Raw genomic sequence first — 26,605 nt, forward strand, 5'->3', positions numbered from 1 at the left:
ATCAGGCAACACAGCGGCGGCAACATCCACACCCCGGCAACCCAGCCGCGCCTCAGGGACGACAACATGGCGGCCACGCCCCCCTCACCGTCGTGATTGGCTGCGATGGGAAGAAGAGATGACGCAACGCTCGCTGATTGGTGATGATTGTTTTGGCGCGAAACGGGTTGCGCAAGGCAGTCCCCCCCTTTCCTCCTGCCTGGGAGGAGTCCCGACCCGACTCGTCAAGTCCCCGTCGTGTCCCCGTCGTGTCCCCGTCGTGTCCCCGTCGTGTCCCCGTCGTGTCCCCGTCGTGTCCCCGTCGTGTCCCCGTCCTTTCCTGTCAGCAGAGGTGAGGATACTTCGGGAAAGCAGACAGCTACAGAGCAGGCTTTATGAAAAGGAGTTGGGGTGCACTGCAAACAGAGAACAGGGGCAGTATTGAGATACTGCAGATAAAAGAAATTCTCATATTGAGGGTATATGGTGAGGAAGGAGGTTTGAAGGCCAGTAGTGGTAAAGTTAAGGGTGGAGCGTGGGTGGATAGCGCAAACAGGCCACTGTTTTGCTGCGTTTAAAAGACGTACTTTCAAAGGAAAAAAATATGTACGTTTTCTGTGAATCTTGTGTCTTCTTCATTTTTCTCTTTCCCAAGTAACATAAATAACCTGTGGTGGTTGCTCAAATGATGGGCTACAAAATAGGTCTTTTTTAATTTTTTATTTTTAAGCCTGATGCCATCATGAGTGGAAAGAAAGAGTTCTTGGTGGATGACAGCTATGAAGGAGTTAATAGAAGGAAAATGAAAGCTATAAGGTATGTGAATTTTGAGTTTACTCTGGTGGCTTTATTATTTTTAAGTTCTGACAGTATAATCAGATAGTAGGATTGAGGATGTATAAAACACACTGTTTATGTTCTTCAGTGTGGTGAGTCCATTTTTATGTGTTACGTATGTGTGTAAAATACATAGTCTGTGGAAGGTTAAGATTTGGGGTATACTCGGGGAAAAAGACATTTTAAATGCATCCTGGCATGTTCTCAGTATCTAGGCTGCCAATATCTGGTATTGACCTGTATTTATATTTTACAAGTAAATAAATTGCTGTTGATCTATTTGATGTATTTTTAGTTAAACAACTTCAGAGTTTATGGGATGAAAGTTAATTATCTAGAAATCTGTTAATGCTGGTTCTGCTTACCTTAAATGCTGGTTCTGTATACCTAAAACCTCTACATCACTTCTATGGATGATGAATTCGGTATCACAGAACTTGAAAATTAAAAGAGTAACAAAATGGTTCTGTGCATGGTATGTGTTTAATTATTTGCACCTACTTCTGCATAATGTCATGGTAAAAAGTTCTAAGAAAGCTGAAAGCTAAAATTAATGTTTAGTTGATAACCCTATTTTTCCTTTTACTTCTGAAGGCGGTGTCTGAAGATCTTAGAAGAAGATTTTACAGAGTCAAATCGGAGAAATACTGACTTTTGTCACATCTCAAAAGCTATGAGAGTGAAAGGTAAGGCTTTTGGATCATGGCTTTTATTCCAGAAAATTTATGGTCTGCAGTGTTCCCTGTTAATGTAAATTTTACATTGTTTGTATAAGACAAGAGATGGGCTGTCAGATTGCAACATATTTTTAATTACTGTATTTCCAGTGCTCAGTAACAATGACCTCTCTTACCCACCAGCTGTTTTTATTGCCAAAGCTAATGAAAAGTTTTGTTTAAATCTTTAATTTGGGATTTTCTGCTTCATTTTTTTCCCTGAGTAGTGAACTGTGTTGAGTATGTGGTCCTTACGGATTTTTTATGGAAAAAACCTATCTTCTACTATAGGTACACATTTTAAATGTGTTTTCTTTTGGGTTTTTTGCCTTTTCTTTCATACTTTTGTCCTGTCCTGAATGCAGCAGCAACCTAATATAGCTAATCATGCAGATGATGTCATAATATATACAAATAATTTAGAATTCCCAGCAACCTTCCATATCTATTTATATGTACTTCCATTCCTAGTTTTCTAGCTCTGTCATTACAAAAATTGGTGTCCAAGTTCCTGTTGACTTCTTGAATACTGTGCATGACCCATTAGTGTGCCCAAGGTGGACAGGGCAGCCAATAGTGTCCTGGTGTGTATCAGAAATGGTGTGGCCAGCAGGAGCAGAGAGTGATTTTCCCCATGTAGGCAGCACTGGTGAAGCCACTCTTTGAATCCTGTGATCAGTTCTGGGTCCCTTGCTACAAAAAGAACTACGTGAGGTGCTGGGCCAGGTCCAAAGAAGTTAACCAGACTGGTAAAAGGGTATAGAGCATAAGTTGTATGAGGAGCAGCTGAGGTAATGGGAAGTGTTTGGAGATGCTGAGGGGAGACCTTATTGCTCTCTACTACTGTTTGAAAAGAGGTTGCAGCAAGGTGGATGTTGGCATCTCTTCCCAAGTAACAAGCAGTAGATAAAGAAGAAAGGGCCTCAAGTTGTCCCAGGGGAGGTCTAGGTTGTGTATTAGGAAAAATTTCTTCACCAAAGGGTTGTGAGGCAGTGAAACAGGCTTCCCAAGGGAATTGATCAAGTCGTATCCCTGGAGATACTCAAAAGTTGTGTAGATGTGCTTAGGGATATGGTTTAGTGGTGGACTTGGCAGTGTTCTAGGCAGATGGTTGTACTTGATCTTAAAAGTGTTTTCCAACCTAGGTTTTTTGATGTAAAAGACTTGTGAATCATGTATTCCTGTTTGTTTCATTGAGTAAAATGCCCTCCACATAACAACATTTGCAGTCAACTGTTCCCTATACTTGCTTCTACAGCACTGCATGATGATGTGAATGATGAAGACACTGATTTATTTGGTTTCTCTTCTACCGAAGTAAGTGGATGTAAAGCTTTCTGTTCAATAGTTACTGTCTGAAATAGTGGTTTTACAGGAGCTTTTGCATTTTCATTGAAAGAGATTAAAGTGAGTCAGGTCCCTTGTGAGATAAAGGTCTGTACTTGAAAACCACCTGCTCCCTAGCAAGTCTTTACTGGCATTTCTGGTTAAGCAATGTAGCTATTTAGAATGCCTCTGGTGTCCAAATATTACTCATTGGTGTCCCAGGTTGCCAGTTCTGTCCCACCCTCATGTCTGCACACTTCACTTTCCAGTATAGTGCATAACTTATAATTTTGTTTCTGCATTTTTTTTTATAAAATGCTCTGGTAGTGAATCTTTTCTGTTGTGGTATGCTGATGCCATTTCTTCACAGGTACCTATATTTTGGACATTATATGCTTTTAAAAAAAAATAAGTTACGGAAAAGATTGTGGCTATTCTGTTTTTTCTGTTAAGAAATTTAGATTTAGTCTTTATTCCAAAATAGAAATAAGTCTTTGGAATCAAGCAAAGTCATTAAACTTTATTTTAAAATATATTGTAATCAGGCTTACTAATGCAGTAAGTGGTAGTATTGGTTGACAGCCAGCTGAATATGAGGCAGCAGTGTGCCCAGGTGGCCAAGGCAGCCAACAGGATCATGGCTTTTATCAGAAACAGTGTGGCCAGCAAGACCAAGGATCTGACTGGTTCCTGTACTCAGCATTGGTGAGGCTGCACCTCAAATCCTGTGTTCACTTTTGGGCCCCTCACTACACAAAGGGAATTGAGGTGAGGGGGCATGCCCAAAGAAGGGCAACAAAGCTGTTGATGGTTCTGGAGAACAAAAGAGGAATGTCTGAGACAACTGGCATTTTTTCTGGAGAAAAGGGCTCAGAGGAGACCATGCCACTCTACAACTACCCCCAGGGAGATTGTAATGAGGTGTGGGTGTTGGCCTCCTTTTCCCACGTTACAAGCAATAGAACAAGAAGAAATGGCCTCAAGTTACACCAGGGGAGGTTTAGATTAGATATTAAGAAAAATGTATTCACCGGAGTGTTGTGGGACAGTAGAACAGACTGTCCAGGGAAGTGGTCAAGGATCTTCATCCCTGGAGATAATTAAAAGACAAGTAGGTGTGGTGCTTAGGGACATGGTTTAGTGTTCTAGGTTAACGGTTGGGCTTGATGATTTTAAAGCTGCCTTCCAACCAAAGTAATTACATTGTTCTATCTGTTAGAAGTTTTGCATAATCAGTGGGGAGAATACTAACAGCAAATGGGAAACCATTTATCTTCCTAGGAACACTTCATTTGATACAAACATAGACTGATGGCAACAGAGCTTTGGCTTGGAAGATGTTTTCTTAGATACTTGGTTGTTCAGTTCAACAACACTTTGAAGGTTGGATCCATTGAAATGAGGGTGGGGAGTGGATACTGAAGATGAAAACAGGCTTATAGGGTATTTTTTTACTGAGACTAGGATTTAACGCTGAACTTTACTTTTTCCTTCTGAATCTAGATGAAGACTGATTTTAAACTTGGGCTGTGTGGTGGCAGTTCACAAAGGCTATCAAGGTAAACCTTTGTTAATTCAGATTTTTTTTTTTTTAATGTATTTAGATGACAGCTGAGGGAGGGCTTGTCTTAGCAAGCATTTCCAGCTGCTTTTCTTGGGCTTATTTTTTGTTTTGTTGTGTTTATTTTTTTAATGTATTAAAAGTAGGTCTGTGTATTGCTGTGGAAGCAACTTGCACGGCACTTCAGTACATGTCATGTTTCACTGAAAGGCAATAGGAAGCAGATTGGTTTGGCTTGAAAATGTTTGGGACTGAAAGTTTTAAACACTGTGGTAACTCTGTGATAAGGGTTCAGAGGGAGAACAGAGAACTGCTGAAATGCCAGGCTGTGGTGGGAAGGACTGGGTCATTCACTTCCTTTGCCAACCTCCCTGCTGCTCCCATTGCACATTCTGCTTAGATAACCAGTCACAGCTTAAAGCTGTGATCAGGTGGCAACTATGTTCTGTGGTATCGTCATATCTAAATTACATTAACTTGCTTTATTTGTCTATCCAAATTACAAATCATACAAACTCAAAGGCAATATTAAAGTGTGAGGTTCCCCCCAGTGCTGTTGCTGTGGAGATTTACATTGATGCAAATAGAATAGGCCTAGATAAATAGGTATAGGAAATTTACCTTCTGCGTTGGATGCATGTAACATGCTTCACTGACCTTGCCCAAAGTAAAATATAAACTGAGTATTTAATGTAAGGCTGTCTTGTGGTTAACCACAGAACAAAATTTAAGAGCCTTCCTAACAGGTTGGCAGTAGGTGATTTTAGTATCATCTCTCATGTGTTCTAAAGATTTTAACAGCCTTATCAATATCCAATGGGATATGTTGAGGAAAATGTTAGGGCAACAAATGAAAAATGAATCCTGGACTGCTGGGAGTTGCTGTGCCTTTTACTCACTGTGAGGATACAGATCACTACCACCTACTGAGGTTTTGTTCAGTTTTGCTGTAATTATCAGATGAAAAGTAGTTGCTAAATGTGAATTCTAAGGTGATACTAGTAAAAAAGAAACTTGAAAAATTGTGTAGAATATCACAGTGCAAATTCTACTGCTTTAAAAATAGGTGTATATCTGTATTTAATTAGAGGTTGTTTAAATACTCAAATTGTGCCTAGAGTATTTGTGGGAAGTTTGATATTGGTTAAAATGTGTAGGTTTTTTCCTTAAAGTTTCATTTTGCAGGCCCTTCAGTCACAATACTGAAGCAAAAAATATTCAGCACAGGATGTCTTCAAACGTTTGGCTAAGGAATAAACCAGCTGTAGCTTCTTCAGCAGACATGGTATGTTAATACAGACTTTCCTTGTATTCTCTGTTATTTTTGTGTATGCAGAGTTATTGGACTTCTTAAAACACAGACATTTGCAGACATAATAATTCTATTATTCCTAATAGCACTAATAAGTGCTATAATTCCATCTTATCATGGAGTTGATATGCAGCTGCAGTGTTAATAAAATAACTTCATAAATTGAATGCAGCTCAAACCCAACCTGATCATATCTGATGCGGACAAGTGCATTTTCCTGGCTGTGAAACTATGTATTTTTAATTTAAGAAACAAAGTAAAACAAAACAACAAAAAAGCTGAACGAACAGTATCTGGGTTTGGGTTTTTTTTATTTTTTTAAATTTGAGACAGCTGCAAGGCTCATGCAACACATCCTTGAAGTAGTCATTCAGGGCAGCCAAGCTGCTGGACAAAAGGATCTCTCCTGAAGCATTCTCTAACTTTTCTAACCTTATCTTTAATAAACTTCATAATCATGTGTGTGACTAATTGGTCTCTTCCAGACTGTGGACAATACTTCCTTTCACTTAAATCAGTGTCTGATAACAGTCACTGTCTCAGGTGTTCAAACCCCAAGTTTGTAGTTAGTGTTTGTTCTCCTTAACACAAGGGAGAAACAGTATGGATTTGGAGATGTTTGCATATTAAGTCGGTTTTTGGCAGAGTGGACTGGTTGCTTAATAGTGACAGACTTAAACAGCACAATTCCTAGCTCTTTTAGGCTTCCCCACCAGCTGGTGTTCTCTTTTTGCAAGATAGTAGCACTCTAACCAATACCCTTAACACTACTGTTAGTAGTGCCAGTGACAAAATAAGACATTTTTCTGTGTGTATTTGCTTCTGTGACAAGTGAGACACAAGTATTTTGTTTTCTTTTATCACATCAACATAATACTGGGAGCTTATGACATTTTTTAACTTTTGTTTGTTTTCCCCAAACAATATTGCTAAATGTTTTAGCTGGGTTGCATATTTTCTTTCCTCTGTATTAGTAACTTTTTTTTTTCTTGTACTATTTTAATCAGGTTTTTCTGTGCCTGTGTGTATGCAATAAATTGCATGTATTTAAACTAAAAAATATAGAATCCATGTTTCAGAAATACTGCAGTGTAAGTGTTCTTGGTATAATTCAGGTGAGCTAAATATTTTGGGCCTTTTTGCAGCTGTAGAGCCTTACACAGATTTCAGTCACCCATATCAAGTGCCTCTTTGTGACAAAAAGGCAAATTACTCTATCCATCTTGTCTTCTGGTCATAGAAGCAGCTATATATTCACTGGCAAATCTTTCCACAGGACAGCGAAGCTATGGAAGATATTGATGAAATTTTGTGCACAGCTATTTGTAATCTCAGCCATTTATGTGATGCAGAGGAGGTGGGTGAAAATATGAAATATTAAATACTATCCTTGACTGGAGCTTTTTGCTGTGAATACTTGCACATTAACATGCTATTTAAAAATACTTTTCCTGCCTTCATTTTGGCATTGCTTCTGTCCTTCAGCCGTTAGTGCTGTTTCTGTGAATATACAGCTTTAAACTCCAGACTATTTCTGGAGCTTACAGACAGTAGAAATCTGTAAAAGAGTACATAAAACCTATGCGTAACTTAAAGTTGCTTTGTTAGTCCATTCATTTAGCAGAACAATATATAAGCAAATCTTTTAAGTACTAAGCTTATTTTCACTTGGTTCAGGGTAAAAATTCAGCATTTGTTTTTGGTCTATCAACTGTGCTGCCTTTCTAGTTTTCAGTTGCCTTTTCCTGGATTTAAAGGTGTGAAAGAAATTATCTGAGTAATAATTTACAGACTCAGTTTGCAAAATACATAGATCAAGTAATGCATTTTTATGCACACTATCAAACATAGGAAGAATCCTAAAATAGTGGATAGTGCTACTAATAGGTTTTGCTTAGTAATCTATGAACTTAATTATTTTAAGTCCTATTAAGTATGCTGTGGAAAAGGTAAAAGTTCTGTCTCTGCCTGTAATTTACATTTTGTATGTCATCTAAGATGAGCAGACATAGAGGTTTTTAATGGTCCAGAAGCTTAAAGTAAATTCACTCCAGTAAGTGTGGCATGAAGTGTCCTTAAAACCCTAGAAGTCTTCTAGAAACTTGGTTTCTAACTTGTTTGTTGCAGTGGCAGATCTGTCAGTTAAGCAGTTGTGTTAAATCCCCAACTCAGATACAGTTAGCATCTCATAAAAAACTGGCATTTCAGCAGCTCTAATATAATAATAATTCATGCACACAACTGATCTTCCAACAGCTTTTCTGCAAAGACTGAATCCTGCCAAAGTGTTGAATTACTGAGATTTTATCCAGAGCCTTCATTAAATGTAACTACAGTGACAAAACTGATGCTTAGTCAAGTGAAGACTCTTTATTTTTTGCTTTATGCTCACAATGAGGTATTAAAAAAATAATAGAAATCTTAGTGTGCTAGCTCTCTGTGTATGGTGCTGTATTAGAATGTCAATGGAAATGGAATGTAAGGACTGTGGCAATGAGCCCAAGATCTGGGTTTCTTGCTTCATAGGCCCAAAGACATCAGTTGAGAAATGTGAGCTGTCTAGAAGTTAGAGGAAACAAAGGGATTAATGAACTATAGTTTTTCCTCCATTATATGATGTAGTCATCCTCTGATTTGCTTTTTTGCTTTTTTTAATCTGAATTTCAATGTGGTGTAGTGTCATTTTATGCTGGTGTATTGATTGCTCACCTGCTTCTGTTTTGGTCTGAAGAAGTATGAAGTATGTGAGAGTAATGAAATAATAATAATGAGTAAAGAAATAATAAATGCATGTTTTTTCACTACTGAATGAACTAGATGCTGAACTACTTGGAACTGAAAGTGAAGGAAGAAGGAGACAAAGTTGCAGAAACTATAGATGGAATGTTTAATGAACTTATTACTTCTCTTCTGTCAAGGTAGTGATGTGGCTTCTAAGATGATGGGGATGAGTTCTTTATATCAAGTAGTTGTTTGTAATACAGATGAAAAAATTCTAAAATTTAAGTCTTCTTCATAGCAGTATTTCTTAATACCTGTCTAACTTTTTGCACAATATTTTTGCCCTTTCATAATGGCATGTTGGAGCTGGTTTGCACTGCTGGAAATCACTAGCATACACAGCTTCTGCTCTTAAAAAAAGATCAAGACAACAACAACAAAAAAAGCCCAACTTAGAATTGTCTTAAAGATGTTTGTTTTCTGAAATAGCTCAGTTATGAGGGTTTTCTGATACTGCCATTAGGGGATAATAATTTTATTTAAATTCTCAAGCTGATACACATCCAAGGATGCTTTATTTCATAATCTTAAAAAATATTTATATCTTTAGATGTAGAGGGTGGGAGGTCTCACAACTTTGGATTCTGGAAGAGCCTCTGAGAGGAATCTAATATCTTAAAAGGCTGAACTGTAAAATTCAGCTGTTTAGTTTTCAGTTGGATATGTATGGGAATATGAGGAGTCTTAAATGGAAGAGCTTTTTAAATGCTTCATAGAGAAATGTTCTGTAAACAAGTGTTTTTTCAGGGTGAACTCTTAACTTCTGTAGTTTCTCGAATTATTGAGTGGGTCTTCCATGCTTTTCACTGTTTGAGGAAAATATTATTTCCCTGTGACACATACCCACTTTGTGTTGTGATATGTCTGGCAAGTGTGTGTGTCATAGTTGAAGTGTGAATCTGTACTGCTAAGTGATTATTAAATTTGGAAAAGTAATCTTTTTAATACAGGAAAAGGAAGTTGTGTGCAGAATTATTGAAGAGCATTGACAACTGCAGTGCTGGTATTGCAAAAGTTAAGGAAGTCATTGAAGAGAAGAAAAATTGCTTGATTGGTGCCATTAGGATTGCAAAAGAAATAAAAATTGCACCTTCTATAAGAACCTATTGTGATCTCACTCAGGTATTTAGATTCTTACACTGTGAAATAATTTATTTTTCATCAATACATTCAAATTTGGATTGAAAGATTTTTATCATCTGTCTTTGAGTTTGCTGACTTCAATACTGAAGTAATGCCTTCTTATCCCACCTCCACACACATGCACCCAGTTTATATTTGCTCGTGGTCACAGATTAGGGTCTAGTGACTGATATGAAACAAAATAGGTGTTCCTTGCCTTGAAGATTTTTCTTCTCAAACAGTAATTGGAGGGTGAGGACAGGAAAACTGACGTAGTACTAATTAGTGGAGGGACAGTTTACAGCATTTCAGAAGTCACTCAAGTCTTTCCCAGTCCAGAGCTCTCCATCCTTCTTGCTGAACTAGTCCACCTTCTCAGTAGCTGTTTGTAGAAAAGAAAAATCTGAGTCCTACTTCTGTTCATGCTAACAATTTTGCAATGCTAACATTGCAAAATCCCCAACCATTGGCTTAGTAATGTAAAAAGACATAACTGAGAACCAGTTATTGGCTGTTCATGAAAGAACTCTTGGGGTTTCTTTCTACGAAATTAAAAGTGTCTTAATCTGGCTTTGTCATGTTGTAGATTACAGATGCCTGTATAATCTATTTTTTATATATCAGAACCTAAGACTGTACTTCTTAATTTCAGGTTATGTATAATTTAAAGTTGCCAGTTGAGACTGAACTCTCAAGAGTCAAGAGTTTGAAGGAAAAAATACCTCCAAGGTAAATGGCTGGAGTGGGAGGTATACTGGTAGGTAAATGGATGCATTGGTTATATTAATTACAGAAATTACTCATGCAACAGTTGAACAGCAGAAATCAAGCTCTTCACTTCCATTTTACTGAGAAGCTTCTAGTTGAGATGTATATAAACTCATCACTAACAGTGCACAGAAGCATTCATCTGAGGCAGCTAAGAGAAAGCTCATACAATTTACTACTATCTAAGCAAATATATATGCATTAAAAAAATTCTTGTCAGACTTGTGCCACTTGTAAATTTCCTCTCCTTCCCTTTTAAGTAGAAATAAGTTGAAGAAATAATTCGTTCAATGAACCTATTTCTTTCCTCTGAACTTCAAGTTGCTTAGAGCCCTGTCCCCCTTATATGTTTCCAGGAATGGCACTCCTACCACTTCTCCAGACAACCTGTGCCAGTTTTTCACCACCCTCATGGGAAAAAATATCTTCCTTACATGTAATCTAAATCCTTAGTTTAAAACCATTACCCTTTGTACTATCACATTAAGAAGTCTGTCCCCATCTCATAACTCCTCTGGAGGTATTGATACCCTGCCATAAGATCTCCCCTGTACCTTCTCTTTTTTCCAGATTGAGAAACCCCAACTTGGCCAAATGCCTCCAGGGGTGGAGACTCAACCACTTCCCTGGGCAGCCTGTTACAATGCTTGACAAATTTCAGCTCTTGTCATGTGTTGGTTAGAACACTGGAATATGGATAAACAGATCTATGAAATAAAATTTTAATAAACTTGCTGACTTGATACATCAGGTCTATTTTAAAGGTATTGTCAGTGGTGAATGAGAATTTCTGAAAGGCCTTTTTAAATGCACAATGGCAAACTGTCCAAACGTAAAAGAAAGCTAAACATGACAAAATCAAATTTGTTTCCATTGGAAGGCCTTTTACGAACTTGAACAAAACAGGGGGAGAGTAAGTCTGACAAAGGATTTGTATAAAGGCCTCATGTGTTGTTGCCACTCCAAAATAACACCAAAGGTGAAAAAATCACAACTAAAAGATGCCTAGGAGTTGAGACATGTTCTGTAGACATACTGCAGAATGGAGGGTAGATCTGTTCCTGAAGGGACAGTGGAGAGAAGAAAAGATGGGGAGTTCAATGTGGCTTACACTTCAGTTTTCATGTATTGTTTATTATAACCACACAGAAAAGCTAAGGGTTTGATTGAATAAAATTATATTTACAGTCCTGTTAGTCTGAGTACTTGAAAGATTTTGCTGGCTTTCATAGGGAAAGGCAACAGCTGTTTACTAGTGTAACAATAAACAAAGAACCTACATTTTAGACTTCAGTTGTGATTTTGTTCTTCAGGACTGTTGGAGAATTCTTAGTCTCTATGTAGAGTAGTTGAGCTAAACTGGATATAGGTGTGAAAATTCAGTTCTGTGCATGAGAGAGAAAAAAGGCAGGGAGTTTTTAAGTATAAACATGAAGTTAAATGAGTAACCAAATTTGCTGTTAAATACAGCAAATAGTGGAAGAATGAAACTGAAGTAGGTAGTTCTCTTGTATTGCCCCTCCATTAGTATTGTGCTGAAAAACAGTGTACCTCCTAAGCTGTCAGTGTGATTTAGGTATTGATGTGACCTTCTGTAATGGTTTTTTATCTTCTTTTAAGATTCTTACTAAACACCGATGAGATTACATTTCTGTTAAAAAACCTGGGCAAGATTGAATGGGGAACAACACAGCAGTAAGTATTTTTTAATAAAGAGGCTCAGCACTTTAACTTGCCTGATTTCTTTCTAATGGTTAAGTATTTGCTAGAGATTAAATTTAAAAATAAAAAAATCTGTATACGCTTGTGAGTTTCTAAGAGTATAATGAAATGAAGCAAAACTTCAGATGCTGGTGTTTCAGTCACCATTCCAGTTAATCCAGTCAGTGTTTGGCATTTCTTTTTCCCTTTTATTTCACACAACTATATTTCACCCTGTAACTCAACTTATCAAGATTTGTTTTATGCTGTGTGTTTTTGCAGTTGTGGCTGGCATTTAATGATTCAGTCTTAGAATCACTTAGTTTAGAAAAGACCATTAAGGTCCTAAGAGTCTAGCTCTAAAGCTTAGACTGCCAAGTCCACCACTAAACCCTGTCCCTAAGCATCACATCTACATTTTCATAGTACACAGAGATATTTAATTCCAGCGTGTGAATATTACTTCATATAAGTGTCAAGTATATCTTTAAAAATCAACAGCAACTTATAATATTTGCACTTCACAGTCTAAATACTGATTGTGTCAAATGCAAAAAGCAGATGAACTTTAATCAGAATAAAAACTGACTTAACTTATAAAAATTGTAATTGGCCTTTTTTTCCTTGTTTTTAGTCCCCTTCATTTAATTTCCCTGCAGTCTTTGACAGAAACTTCAGCAAATGGAATGGAGTTCCTTCTAGGGCCATTTTAGTTAGTATTAGAAATGTTAAAAAAAGCTTACTGCATATTGTAATACTTGAAAACCCTGCAGATTACAATGAAGTGTAGCTGTTAAAACAAAAGTATTTTACATGCCTTCTGTTTTTAACAGGAATTAACTTTTACATTTTTAACATTTTTTTTTTCCACATACTTTGCATTTGAACCTGTGGTCTCTGATCATTTAAGCAGGGGCAGCTCTTGTACTGAGCTGTACCTAGGAATATGTACCATTTCTGTGTAGGTTTCAGAAACCATGTTACTGTGTCTGTGGTCTTGGTATTCAAAAAAAAGCTCTTATGAAGTGCTTTCTTAACATAGTGCTATGTTCTCAATAAAACCACTGCTTTGACTGGTGTGCTTTTTTGAAAATAGATTGAATTATATTAATTTGCCTCCAAATAATTATTTTCTGAAATACAGTGAGGATTACGGACAACACACTCTTGTCCATGATGACAAAGAGAAAATGCCAGGCTGCAATAATCAATCACCTGTAGAGGATATATTTCCAGAACGTAGCAGAGAAGGGAAAATCAAGGATCCTGCAAATAAACCTGGTGTTCTCAAAGAAGTGAAAAAGGCACAGGTGCAAGAAACCCTTCCCACGGTATATCATCAGAGTATTCCTCCTGCTCTACCCAAATCTTCATCTAGCCCTGATGTTATAATAGAAGAAATATTTGAAGATAACCTAAGAAGTAAGTTGCTCAATAGCTGATGCTATTGATGCTACATTAATGACCATGATTTTTATGTTTTGTATCATAATGTGTTTTTGTAGTTAGCTCATACAAATTTAGTGATGTTTGTATTTCAGTTTGGCTTCCTTTGAGCTTCCTTTGAGTTGTTTGTTTTTTTCCTCTTTCAGCTTAGTTTAGTGACAATTTTCTCTTTAACTTCTCTCAAAGAGGCGTCATAAGTTCTTGTGTCTGTCTGGATGATTCTCTTTGACTCTTAGTTATTGCAGCCCTTCTCAAAGTTTCTGACTTTGGCTCCTGGACAATGCTTTCCTGGCAGTTCCTTTGGCTTCGTGAATCTTCACCCAGTTTTTCCTGGACTGTATGAGTAAGAGGTGTAGCTAACAGGTCCAGGAAGTGATCCTTCCCCTCTGTTAGGCTGTTGGGAGACTCAGTCTGGAGTCCTGTATCCACTCGTGGGCCCTGCAGTACTGAAAGTCAGTATTATACTGCAGGAAGTCTGGTGTCTAGGAAGGGGTCAGGGATCAGGCTGAAGGCATTAGGAACAAGTTCAAACATGGAAATTCCATTTGGATACATTCCACAGTATATATAAGATGCTTAACTTTGGAGTGTTTAATGTCCCCAGCATACTTAGAAAATCCCTATATTTAGTAATGCTGGAGGAAGATGAGGGAGAGGGTCCAGGGGTGGTGCAGGAAAGTGAAGTTCTGAGCGGAGACACAGCTGTCTAAAATAGCATATTCCAGAATCCCATTGGACTTCTTGTTAGAACAAAATTCCTTCAAACTGCAAAGCCATACCCTTAAAATACACATAATTCCTCTTTTCTGTATTTGCTGTTTTACTGAGTATGTATAAATACTTAACTAACCTAATTCATTAAACTTTTCCGCTCAAACAAGAAGCAGAGTTTCCCACAGAATACCATGCTGATGAACAGAGGGAGAAAGTCTTCAAGAAGGCAACACCTTTTCAACACAAAGCTGGTTAGTGGTTTTCCTGTCGGGATCAGTTTACTAGAAGTGTTCCATCCTCTAAACAGTGAGTGTCCTCCCTCAGTGAGGGCAGACAGTGAAATTTGTTGGGAGAGTTGCACACATATGTTAACATTCTAGCTGAGAACAGGAATGTACTAGGAGATCTCCTGGCAGTCCCTAGTTGGCATGCATTTGTTCACATGTAAGAACAGACCTGGGGCACCTGAATTGCTTTTCTTCCAGTTAAACCTAGTCTGGGAGGTGCTTACACTGCAGATGTCAGTCTTAACACCAGCAGTTTTGCTCAGCAAAAGTCCTCTCTGGTCTTCTGTCCTCGCTAATGTAAAGATTTGCAAATCTTTATTTAAGATATTATTTAAGATTTGCCATATTTAAGATTTGACATACAACTACTTAGATGGAAAATGTGATAGCAGGGGTGCCAAGCAGCTTTTAGAAACTCCCCACTGGCAGTGTTTCCCAACAGCTGGCAGGTATTTGACATAATGTTATCAGTCCTTGCTGTTAACCCTGTGAGACCCCTTGACTTAGGTCATCAGTGTATATACTGAACTTTGAACTTCTCTCCCTTCCCCTTGTGTTTTGGTTTTCTTCATTATGAGTGAGCAGATAAAGGTATGAAACTGAGAGTAATTTGACGAATTAATTACTTCAACCAGTAATTTTTTAGGCAGTTCTTTGAGATTTGTGCATTGTTGAGTATAAGTGGTAATAAAAATATGAGAGGAGAGATTGCAGTATTGGGAAAGAAAGAAACAGACCTAAGGAGCTGACCAAGGAAGAAGCAGATGCGGAAAATACTGCTTTAAAAAGATGGACACAGAATAATATTAGCAATGAAAAAAGATTAAGGAAATTGCTTTGGTTTTGTTTGATTTTTGTGGTCTTGTTTTTTTTGGTTTTATTATTTTTTTCTTTGTTTTGTGTTCTTTTTCTAACCTCAGAATCATGTAAATGTGCTCTCCCCTGACAATTCCTTGTCCAATAACTAGTGAATTCACTGGCTGCTCTTAATGTGACTTAACAGTGCAGCAGGGAATTTGAGCATTTAAGTTCTGTAACAAATTCTGTGGAAATAAATAGCAGAGAAATTCTCTAATGCTTGTACTGCAGTTAGTGTAGTGTAGTGTAGTGTAGTGTAGTGTAGTGTAGTGTAGTGTAGTGTAGTGTAGTGTGTGCTTCACAGCTGTTACAGTTGTGCAGTATTTAAGCTTTTCCAGACACTTGGAGTATCGTTCATGAATACACGAGACAACAAAATCTTAAGGGTGACATGATCATAGAGTTATTTGGTGTGATTGTTTTTTCAGTAATATGCTAAAATATGTATCTTGTGCTGTAGTGATTTTTTTTTTTATTATTTTAAATTATGGGAAGCATAATTGGAGGTTTGATGTAACAAGTTTTTAATTTTCTCCTGCTAGTTGGGTTAGTTATCAGACAAATAATACTTGCTAAACTTCATGTGGTTTGTTGGGATTTTTTGATTGCTTTTAGTTTGAGAAATATTCTCAGTTTAAAGACATCTCTTTCCTGTTTCCTATCTATTTCTACATTAAATAGGTGGATATAGATAGGAGTCTGACTTAACTACTTAAATTCAACCTAGGACTTTGGAAGCAGTCATACAACCTTTTGAGAGACAGAAGACTTTTGTTTGTAAAGTAGCCAAAGAGAGGTAGTTCCAAAGACTGGGTTTAATCAGAAAGCAAACAGGGTAACTAGTTTGAAATAAGTGTGAGCAGATTTGCAAGATGAAAAGCTATTTGAGGTAATGTAATAATGATTAATGCAACATAAATCTAATCACATGCCTGATGATATCAGTTGGGAGTCACTTTGAGAGTGTTTGATAACTTGTTTTATGTCAAACTCAGGTTCAGCAGAGCTTGTGTTTGTAAGGCATGTTATAAACCCATGCCACTTCTATGTTCAGAGATGCTCACGGAAGAAAGAAGCAAAGGATTTGGAGAAGAAACTGAAAACCTTTTGTCATAATAACAGTTCATATCTCTTGCCTTCAGATGTTTTGGAAATAGGTAAATAATTAATTGCTAAAGGTCTACATTAGCTTAAAATATTGTCTTGAGATCTCTTCCTTAGTGTAATTTTTTTTCCCTTTTACTCCATCATCTACCCCCCTCCTTTACCCGCCCTTTTTTCACATGGTAACATAATCCCTGTATGTTCTGCAATTTACAGTTTATGCTTTTAGAGAAATACTGTACACATTGTTCAGTAGAATTCTATTAAATGAGATAAATGCAAGTGGTAGAAATAAAAAAGCGTCAAAACTTGTTTTCCAGCATTAAATGTATTGTTCTTTTCCAGTATACAGATTTTAATTACTAGTCTAGTTCTTTCCTTACTTAAGTAAATCAGCTTTCTCTATGCAAACAACACTTTATTTAAGTGGATATAAGTGGATATGTGATTTTTATTTTCTTTTTTTTTTTTTTTTAATTTCACTAACTGAGTAGAAACCATTTTGGTAGTAAAAACAAAATATAATAATGCATTTCTAAATTCTTAAAATTATTTTCTAGTGCACACATTGACAATGTTACTTTTAGAATGTGTTAAGAAAAGTGGTAAAAAATACATAAGAGCCCTCAACTTCACAGAAATTACATCTCGATAGAAGCCAAACACCTAACCTAAAGAACCAGAAACAAAATGGGGGAGAAAAATCCAGGTGGCTACTGAGACAAGATTTTTAGTGGTTTTGAGTCTTTATTTTAGCAGAAGCACTTTACTCTCTGTTTGGAACACTACGCACTCACATTGTTTGGCAACAATGGAACACTATGAAGAACTGTAGTAATATTTCTAGTGTGAAATAGCTACAAATACTGAATTTAGTCTTTCTGTTTTGTTTTTTTTATTTGCTCCCCGATAGGTGCTAGAACTTTAATCAAAAGTAAGGAAACTGGTACGTGGTGCCGTGGAACTATCACTGAACTGATTCCCCTGAATAGTAAAAGTGAGAGGAAGAGTTGTGGTACAGGAAGATACAAAGTTGGTGATCTTGCACTACTGGAAGTATTCCTGATTGATTTTGGAACCTCTATAGCTCTAGTTTTCTCAGGGTATGTTTGCAGAGAGGTTTTTGTCTACAGTTGTTGTCCTTGACTGTTGTTATTCAAGAGGATCTCACCTGAGAAACAGGTCCTCCATCAGGTTCTCATGAGCAGGTAGCCAGATAACCAAATGACACTGTTCTGTGTGTATGTATCTCCCACAGGAAAAGTGGCAGTGTTTGTAAGTACACAAGTGCACAAACTCTTCATGGATTCAAATGTTTAACTTAGACTTGTATTGCTAAAGAGACCATATACTTAATGTTCTTTTTTTAAAAAATGCCTTTTTGTTGGATTTTTCTGGTTTTGTTTCAGAGACATGACACTATGCCAATTACTGCAATAAAAACTTTTATTTTAAGTCTGGGAGTTTAGGGGTTTATTTGGAGTTGGGGTTTTTTTGCTTTTGTTTTTAACCAGTACTGCATCTATTCCTGTTAACAACAGATACACTCCCACTGAAAGACCTGAACTAAGTACTGTGCAGACTATTGAAACAGATGACATTAATTTGTTTGTAAAGAAGCCTGATCAGCATATTGAGGCAGAAATTGCAACTGTTCCTCCTTTAGCAGTACGGTGTTCATTGAAGGATATTGTTCCAAAAAATGCAGTAAGTAAAAGCTATTTGTGCTATTTAATGAGATTTTAAAATTATTATTATTATTCCTAAGATTAATATTAGAGAACTTAAATACATGATGTGCAATTACATTATTCCAGCAGAAACAAAAGGAAACTCACAAGGAATAAAGAGCATGTTTTATTACTCTTTCTTTTTTTTTTTAAAGTTCAATAATCTTATCTAAAAAGGGTTGCATTGCTTTCATGGGAAAGAAAACAACAGTCTGTCTTAAAAAGCTTCCGGTGTAAATCTCACTGCTCTTACTGTGGACATGTTCTTTTGTCAAATTTAAAAACAAATTATAGAACTGATACTCTTATTTCATGACTGTCTGATAACAACGCAAGTAATAACTTTCAAAATTCCTCAAAACCAAATAAATGGCTTCAGAATTTTTAGGAGAATCTTTTCAGGAATTGTTTTTTGTTACCCAAGATATTTTTTTTTTCCTGCATATTGAAAAATGCTATTTGTTCTCTTTCAGCATAGCAACAAATAAATCAAAAACTGTCAGTCTGTATTCCGGTAGCATGAGGTTGTATATTGCAACATCATTTGTTTCAATATTTACTTTTTATTATGCTTTCTTTATTTTTACAACATTCACATGGTAATGAGCTACACGTAGTGCATTTCTGATAGTATAACTGCTCATTAGTTTTGTATTTTTTTTACCAGTCTAATGTTGTCTGAAATAACTTTAAATAGGACAGATCTGGAACAATTTTCACAGGTGTGGGTAAAATGCCTTCCTTGCATGTGCATTCATTTTTTTTCACACCTAAAAAGCACAGATTTCCAGTATCAAATGAGAAATGCATTAACATGACAATAAATTTAGGCTTTTTTTAAGTAGACAAGAAGAATGTTGTGGAGAGGAAGAACACATAAATGGACCAAATACTCTGTAGTGCTGTCCTGGCTAAGGACTAAAGAGTCGAACAGTATTTCATCTGTTTAGATGCATTTATACTCACTTCCTTGCTTTTTTTTGTTTGTTTTGTTTTGAGTTTTTTGTATTTTTTGTTTTAATATTCTCTGACATCTTCAGTAACTTTCTTTCTTCCTAACACAGAGTGTAGGTTGGGAAGAGGAAGCAAAGACAAAATTTTTATTAATGGTAAATAATAAAGTTGTTCTCATGACGGTATTTAGAGAAGAGGATGGTGTTCTCATTGTGGATTTGAAAAAACCTCCATTTAATAGCATAAACAACAACATGCCAGTGTCTCTCACGGATGCCCTAGTTTTCTTAGACCTGGCAAGGTATGTCTTTTCCTTTACTTTATGCTTTTCTGCCAGAAATTATAACAGCATTATACTTAAAAAGTGAAGTTGGCCCAGCAGATTGTTTTTGTGGTGTTTGATGTATTATCATGTGTGATGCATTAATCTTCAGTTTTATCTCCTGGTTTCCTTTTTTTCATCCTCATAAAAGCACTGTAGCATACTATATTCATCAGCACTCATCAGGGCTTTATTTGGATAATTAAATTTATTTTAGAAAATTACTGTATTTCTGTACAAAGTTGAGTAACAAGAGGGTGAAAGGAGAAGCCCTTAGTGTCTTGTTACTGACAGAAAAAGGTACAGAAATCAGCCTTTTATTTGTTTGATTTGGCTGGTAGGCAGTGACAGGTTAGTCAGCACATCTCAGCCAGCCACGGGACACAATGGATATGGCACAACAAATGGGAAATAACTGGAGATAAGGGGGAATTTGATATTGGCATTAGAGCAGAGGAGAGCTGCTTTAGAGGGAGCAGTGGAAGAGGCAGGAGATACCAAAATGCTCAGGTTCTGTGTTCTGGTTCTGTTTGTGCCATGCAAATCTATAGGAAATTATAGTTCCTTTTGCTGCACACAGAAAGAGATCTTTGTTTATATTCAAGTTCAACTACTTATGGTGGTAAGAACAGTGGGACATAATTTTTTACTGTATCTGTATTCCTCAGGTAATTTCTTTTCCTGATACGTGAGAAAAGAACATATAAAAGAAAACGGTTTTGTCCATGTAGTGGATTCTAGCCTTTTATTTATCTTTAGTTTTTTACAATTAAAATACATGCTATTGCATCCCAAATAACAAAATCTTTAGGAACCCAGCTGCAATACATCATTCTTCATATGATATATTTGCAACCAGAGAAGCATTGGAGAGAATTGGCTGCACCAGCTGCAAGGAGGAAAGCTCAGGCTATTTGTACAAGCATGACTCAAGTTATTTTTATAAGATCATTTTGCATTTTTAATGGCAAATTTTACATTTGAATATAAAAGTGTTCCTTCTTAATTTTGACATAATTTATTCAAATTTTTATTTCATTTACCTTAGGTTTAGATCACAGCTGCCCAGTCAGTTAGAAAAAAATATAATCTTGCAATATAAACCACCCAAGATTCCACAAGAAACAGAAGAAGTCTTTGTTGTAGCTTGCCACATTAATAGTCCAAGTGATTTCTATCTCCAGTTGGTAAGTTTAGAAATAATGTCTACCTAAATAAAACTCTTCAAAAACAATCTCTCAAAAAGTTGAGGTATTTGTAGTCCACATTAAATAAGCTACAATTTCTGTTGACTTCTGTCACTTTTGACTAGTTTTAGGTTTCCTAGAATTAAATTAATTTCTACAGTACTGGATTAATTCTAGGAATTCTTAGAAAGTTAACACTTTTTTCTCAGTTTTGTTACATGGTTAGTTCCTGTGTGATTATCTAGTGGTTTACTGTAAGAATGGTGATTGAATGTGTCAATAAGCAACTGTTAATTCACTCTTCAATCTACTTTGTGTTCATAGCCACTTTTTAATTTTTGAGGGTGAAGGCTAGGAAGTACACTGCTGTAACAAATGTCCCTTAAAAGAGCAAAAATACCATTTAAAAAAAAAAAGAACTCCTGGTGTTACTTATGTTTTTGTTTTTGCTAGAGAGAGAGCCTGGATTGTTCAGATCTTCCAAAGAAAATTCAGGAGGTATATAAACATGAGTATGGGGAAAACTTGGAAATTATCTGCCCAGTAGAAGGCCAAGCCTGTATGGCAAAACAGGAAGATGGGAATTGGTACAGAGCACAGATTATAGGTGAAGTATTGGTTCTTTTCACTCTAATGCTAGGCTTCATCATCAGGTATGGTACTAGGTCAGAATCCCACAGAGCATATGAGTTGTAACCAACAGCCATTATTATTACTAGACATGCCTGTACCAACAGGAAGGTTCATAAAGTTAATAGTACTAATTAATGCTATATTCCTGTGCTATTAATGGTGTGTTTTATACATATTTTAATACAGAGAAATCGTGTATTTAATTTTTATATATCATTGAAATTCTACTGCATATTTTTTAATTAGTGTGTCTCTTGCTATTGCAAGTTTGAACTATCAATTTGTATACTATTGCCAACTTCTGAGGATAACTAGTGTAGGTTAACAACCTCTGAGTGTAACTAGTGTGGGTTAATAATACCCCATAGTAATTATAAAGGGCTCAGAAGGGTGTACTTGTGCCAAGCCCTGTCTTGCCAGTGCAGGCAGTGTAGGGTGCCTGCATGCTGACATGTCTGCTTGACATGTATTTAATGTGCCAGTGTCTCAGAAAGAGATTAGGTGGAAAGGAAACAAAATGCTAAGTGTCATTTCAGGAACTCAAATGAACTGACTCTTAAATAATGTATTTTTTGAATTGGATTATAGAACACTTGAAAATGGGGCATTTCATTCCATGCTAATGAAAATAATGATGGTGTATTTTGCTCTGAAGTGGTATATTTTGCTCTGAAATGCTTGTGCTTTAACCTGTATCAGATAGTCAGTTTTTGTTTTAATAGCTTGATGGTTTGGTTTTTTTGGTTTGTTTTTTTTTAAGGGCTGCCAAGTCATGAAGAAGTATTGGTAAAATATGTTGATTTTGGCAATGTTGCTAAGTTACCTCTTGCAGACATCCGCAGAGTAAAAAAGGAGTTTCTGAGCTTTCCAGAAAAGGTAAGTTATTTGTCTGGATTAAATACTCAAAATTAATAGAATCTCAGAGGATAGAAGGGGAAAGAGAAGGCTGTTAATATTCTGAAGTAAATAAAATGTTAAGCAAGTTCCTTTTCACATGAGCTTATGATATGACTTCTGGACGCACCTGTTAAATTCTTAATTGTATGTCTCCTAATTAATACCTTTCAAAAATCTGCAATATTGCAGATTGCAATATTTTTTTGCAATATTGCAAAATCTGCAAGGAATTTTCTGTCATAGGTAATGGAGTACTCTGGTGTCTCCTCCAGATTCCTACAATGTGTTAATCTTAAATGCTTTGAGTGTGGGTTATTACATCATGATGAGTAAAACAGGTTGAAGGCTTTCTTTATCACCTCTGCAGCAGTCTTCCCTGATCTCTGCAGCCACTTCTATGCCTAACCATAGAGGAGAGGCAAAGAGAAGCTCCTATTTCAGCAAGAATGCATCCAAATTTGAGGTTCATGCCAGCAGGGAGGGGGGCTAAATCATGTTAAATCAGATAATGGTAGCGTGGAACCAGAAGTCAAGGTCGTGCTGCCTTGTTGTCCTGCCTGAGTGCAAAGCAAAGGCTGTGATTTGTCTGCAATGTAGGTACCTAATTAGAGTTGTTCTTCAGGCAATCAGGTGCAGGCTGGCTTGCATTGAGCCTTATAAAGGGGCAAATGAGTGGAGCAGAAAAGCCAAGGAAAGATTTGAAGAAATGACTGAAGAGAGACTTATGCTGTGTTCAGTTGTTGGTAAGTTACCAAGAATGCATTAATTTATATTGAAATATTACTAATTCAACTGAAATGTAGAATAGTATTTATTGGAAAAGCTTATGTTCATACTTGGGATTGGAATGAGAATATTTAAGCATGAACTTATTAGGAAAGACATAGCAGGTAACAGGCAAAAACTCTGCTTACGTCTTCTCTAATGGACCATGCCTACCTTGCATGATGTCAATATCCTGGTTTAATAAGATCAGCTTGTTTTCAAAAGTACTAGCAGTACCTGGGAGTGTGATTGCTGCTGCTGTAAAAAACTGCAAAAAATAAAAATTAAGAAAACACATGTATGCTTTAATAGGATTTTTCTCAATATTATTTATTGTTATTATGCAGCTAGTTATTTTTCCACACCTGTGGAATGCTGGTTTGGAACCCATCTAGTAAATGAAATTACATTTAGGAGTTGGTTTCTCTCTACAAAAGTATTTTGTAATTCTTGATGTGTTTAAAGTTAAATGTGTATATGTGCACTAAGCTAAGCCTCTACATACTGATGAAATTCAGAAGCCATTATTTTTTAAATCAAATTTAATTTTACTAAACTCTGTTCCTTAGTGCCATTTGCTGTGTCTCCAAAACCATAAATAGTCCTTGTACCGTTAGTGATGAAAAGTAATTGTTTGTTATTTATTCACAGAAATTATAGATAACATCTTATCTGTTGAACTTTTTGACCCCTCTGCTGTTTGTGAAAGAAGCTCTAGTATTAATTGCCAGCTAGTTAAGGAAGACCTTGCATCCTTCATACATGGGTAAATAAACTGTGAATAATTTTAAAGTATTTGGAAATACTGCATTTATTTTAATAAAATTACTGCCTTTAGTATGTCTGGAATTTACTGCCTTTGTGATAAATTAAATTAATTACAAATCACATTCGTCAGCTGAAGTTACTGTGTATAACGCCTCAGTTTGGCATAGCTGAATTCTGAAACTAAATCTTGACAAACATAATTCATTGAAATTGATTCAAAAGTTGGAGATGAAATTCTGTATCTTGTGATGTGCTTGAGTTCTGTATCTTCCTAAACTGCTTATCATGAATCATAGAATCAGAATAGTCATGGTTGGAAAGGACCTCTGAGATCACCAAGTGTAACCGAAACCGCACTCAACAAGCAAAAAAAACCCAAAAGAAACAAACAAACAAAACCAAAACCACAAGGCAAACCCTTACAATCTCGGCCACCAGAGTAAGCCTTGAAGTGCCACATCTTCATGTTTCTTAAGTATTTCCAGGGATGGTGACTCAACCACCTCCATGGGCAGGCCATGCCACTGCCTGACCACTCTGGTGGCCAGCAGCCACCTCTCTGCAACCTCCTTTCAGGTACTTGTAGAGGGCAATGAGGTCTCTCTTCAGCCTCCTCCAAACTAAGCATGTCCAGTTCCCTCTGCCATTCCTCATGATTTGTTCTCTAGGCCCCTCACCAGCTTGGTGTAACTCTCCTCTGGACACATTCCAGCACCTCAAGGCCCTCCTTGTAGTGAGGGCCCCAGAACTGAACACAACACTGAGCTGCAGCCTCACCAGAGTACAGAGGCACAAACACTTCCCTTCTGCTGCTGGCCATGCCTTTCCTGGTACAAGCCAGTTGCCATTCCTTTGTAGTAAGAAAAGAAATACCACTTTTGTGTGTTTAACCTTCACCTAAGGTAAGTTACGTAGTTGGAGAGTCTATTGCTAGTTAACAAGTACTCAGCTAACCAACTGTGAGAGTGACAGACAGTAGAGTTGGGAAGCCTGCAGGGGGAAAAGAAGCTGATAAGGAGATGACACTGCAGCATTTAATTTCTTGTGTTTTTAAAAAGATAATCCATAGGCTGTAGTCACGAAAAACAATCATTATTCTTCCATTGATATTTTAATGCTAATTAGAATAAGAAAAGACTGTTAAATAGAAAGTGTTAATTCCAAAAGAGAACTCCTGAACTTGGGTTTTTTTGGGGAAGAAGCAAATAAGTGGATTTTCTTCTCTTAGTTCAGAAATAAAACAAAACCCTAGTAACACTTTGGCTGCTTCTGCAATTTTTAATAAGATTTTTGTAAAGTTAAGAAGCTTTACTTAAGCCTGAACAGCTGAATTGTTTTGTCACTGTCAGTAGGGTGTTTTCTTGTGGTGCAGCAGGTACCTGCTTGCAGCCTGCAAATGAGTGGATTGTTACATTAATATAAGTTGCTGTGATGATAATTTTACTAATGTGGATTTTTGGTCACTCCCCTTTCCTTAGTTGAACTGGGATGAAAATAGAGGAAACAGGAGATAGAAAACTGATGGGTCAAAATAAGGGCAGGGAAATCACTTAGCAGGTACTTTTGTGGGTGAAACAGAGTGAAATTAACATGCTTAATTACTAATTAGCATGAATATTTAATTGATGATTCAGGCATTGGAACTCAAAATAGAAACATTTATAGCACCTGTCCCTCCCCCTTTCTCAGCTTCAGGGTCACTCCTGGCATCCCTCCAGCCCCTCCTGCATCCAGGTTACATTCAGTCCCTTCAGCGAGGCAGTGAGCAGTGCAGGCAGTCGAGGTCAAGACAGCAATTTCTCCCTGCTGCTCCCTTCTAGCTCTTTTCCTGTGCTCTGGTGTGGGCCCTCCATGGGCCTCAGGTTTCCTTGTTCTTTCACAAAATACCTTCTACTTACAGAATACCTACACTATTTCTCCTCTGTTCCCTCCTTTCTCTCCCTGTTGTTGTCCGCTCTTCATTAAATTAGAGGTGCCACTGGCTTCACTGAAAGGCTCAGACATGTCCTGTGGAGGGATAATGATGAAAGTAGCATTTGGAAATGTCTTTGTCTTTTGTTGTTTTGGTTTTTTTTTTCTGTTACTTGTTTAATCTGGACAAGAAGAGGCTGAGAGAATACCTTATAGCTCTATTCAGCTACCTCAAGGGAGATTGGAGCAAGGAGGGAAACAGCCTCTTCTCCTTCATGGACTGTGATAGGACCAGAGAAAATGGATGGAAGCTGCACCAGGGGAGGTTTAGGCTGGATGTTAAGAAACACTTTTTTCCGAGAGGGTTGTTAGGCTTTGGAATAGCCTGACTAGGACAGTGGTAGAGTCACCAGCCCTGGAGGTATTTAAAAGGCATTTGGACCTGGTCCTTAAGGACATGGTTTGGTAGTTGACTGTGGTATTAGTCAAAGGCTGAACTGGATGATCTTGTAGGTCTCTTCCAACCTAAACATTCTGTGATTATGCTTCACTCCTCCTCACGTTAAGTGATTCCTCTCATGTTGAACTGTGATTACTGAGCTCTTTTTCACCGTTAGGAATGTGTTTGAACTTTCTGTTCTAATTACTTTATGGTCTTTATAGATACACTGAAATTACTGTTGTAAAGCCCAAGGAAATATGGGATGTTCAGCTAGATGGAATTTCTGAAACCTCGGAAACACTAAATCCTGTTGGCATGGAATCTGTGGATGAGAGAGATGTAAAATCTCTTTCTAAAAAAGAGCTGCAAGTGAGAATTGGTCATGTTGTTTCTCCCAGTAAAATTTTTATACAGTGGCTGTCATCAGAAAGTATACTGAAAAGGTAATAAAATTCAAGGAATTTTTCTTCAGTGAATGTGTTCT

The 26,605-nt window shown here is 36.9% G+C and overlaps 1 protein-coding gene across 1 annotated transcript in view; it reads left to right on the forward strand.

Annotated features, from left to right (window-relative positions):
- The first annotated feature begins 303 nt into the window (after positions 1-303).
- The window catches only part of RNF17 (ring finger protein 17), a 44,519-nt gene continuing 18,217 nt past the window's right edge, over positions 304-26,605 (forward strand). The window contains exons 1-23 of the mRNA XM_071735159.1: positions 304-331; positions 710-795; positions 1,411-1,502; positions 2,791-2,849; positions 4,362-4,417; positions 5,605-5,704; positions 7,008-7,088; positions 8,549-8,649; positions 9,463-9,634; positions 10,287-10,363; positions 12,023-12,097; positions 13,248-13,525; positions 14,431-14,514; positions 16,404-16,565; positions 17,426-17,615; positions 18,054-18,219; positions 19,307-19,497; positions 20,567-20,705; positions 21,159-21,312; positions 22,099-22,214; positions 22,858-22,978; positions 23,652-23,766; positions 26,343-26,564. Of these exons, the coding sequence (XP_071591260.1) occupies positions 722-795; positions 1,411-1,502; positions 2,791-2,849; positions 4,362-4,417; positions 5,605-5,704; positions 7,008-7,088; positions 8,549-8,649; positions 9,463-9,634; positions 10,287-10,363; positions 12,023-12,097; positions 13,248-13,525; positions 14,431-14,514; positions 16,404-16,565; positions 17,426-17,615; positions 18,054-18,219; positions 19,307-19,497; positions 20,567-20,705; positions 21,159-21,312; positions 22,099-22,214; positions 22,858-22,978; positions 23,652-23,766; positions 26,343-26,564 (2,825 nt within the window). The 5' untranslated portion in view covers positions 304-331; positions 710-721. The remainder of the gene's footprint in view (positions 332-709; positions 796-1,410; positions 1,503-2,790; positions 2,850-4,361; positions 4,418-5,604; positions 5,705-7,007; positions 7,089-8,548; positions 8,650-9,462; positions 9,635-10,286; positions 10,364-12,022; positions 12,098-13,247; positions 13,526-14,430; positions 14,515-16,403; positions 16,566-17,425; positions 17,616-18,053; positions 18,220-19,306; positions 19,498-20,566; positions 20,706-21,158; positions 21,313-22,098; positions 22,215-22,857; positions 22,979-23,651; positions 23,767-26,342; positions 26,565-26,605) is intronic.

This window comes from Heliangelus exortis, chromosome 1 (assembly GCF_036169615.1).
Source record: "Heliangelus exortis chromosome 1, bHelExo1.hap1, whole genome shotgun sequence".
NCBI classification, from domain to species: domain Eukaryota; kingdom Metazoa; phylum Chordata; class Aves; order Apodiformes; family Trochilidae; genus Heliangelus; species Heliangelus exortis.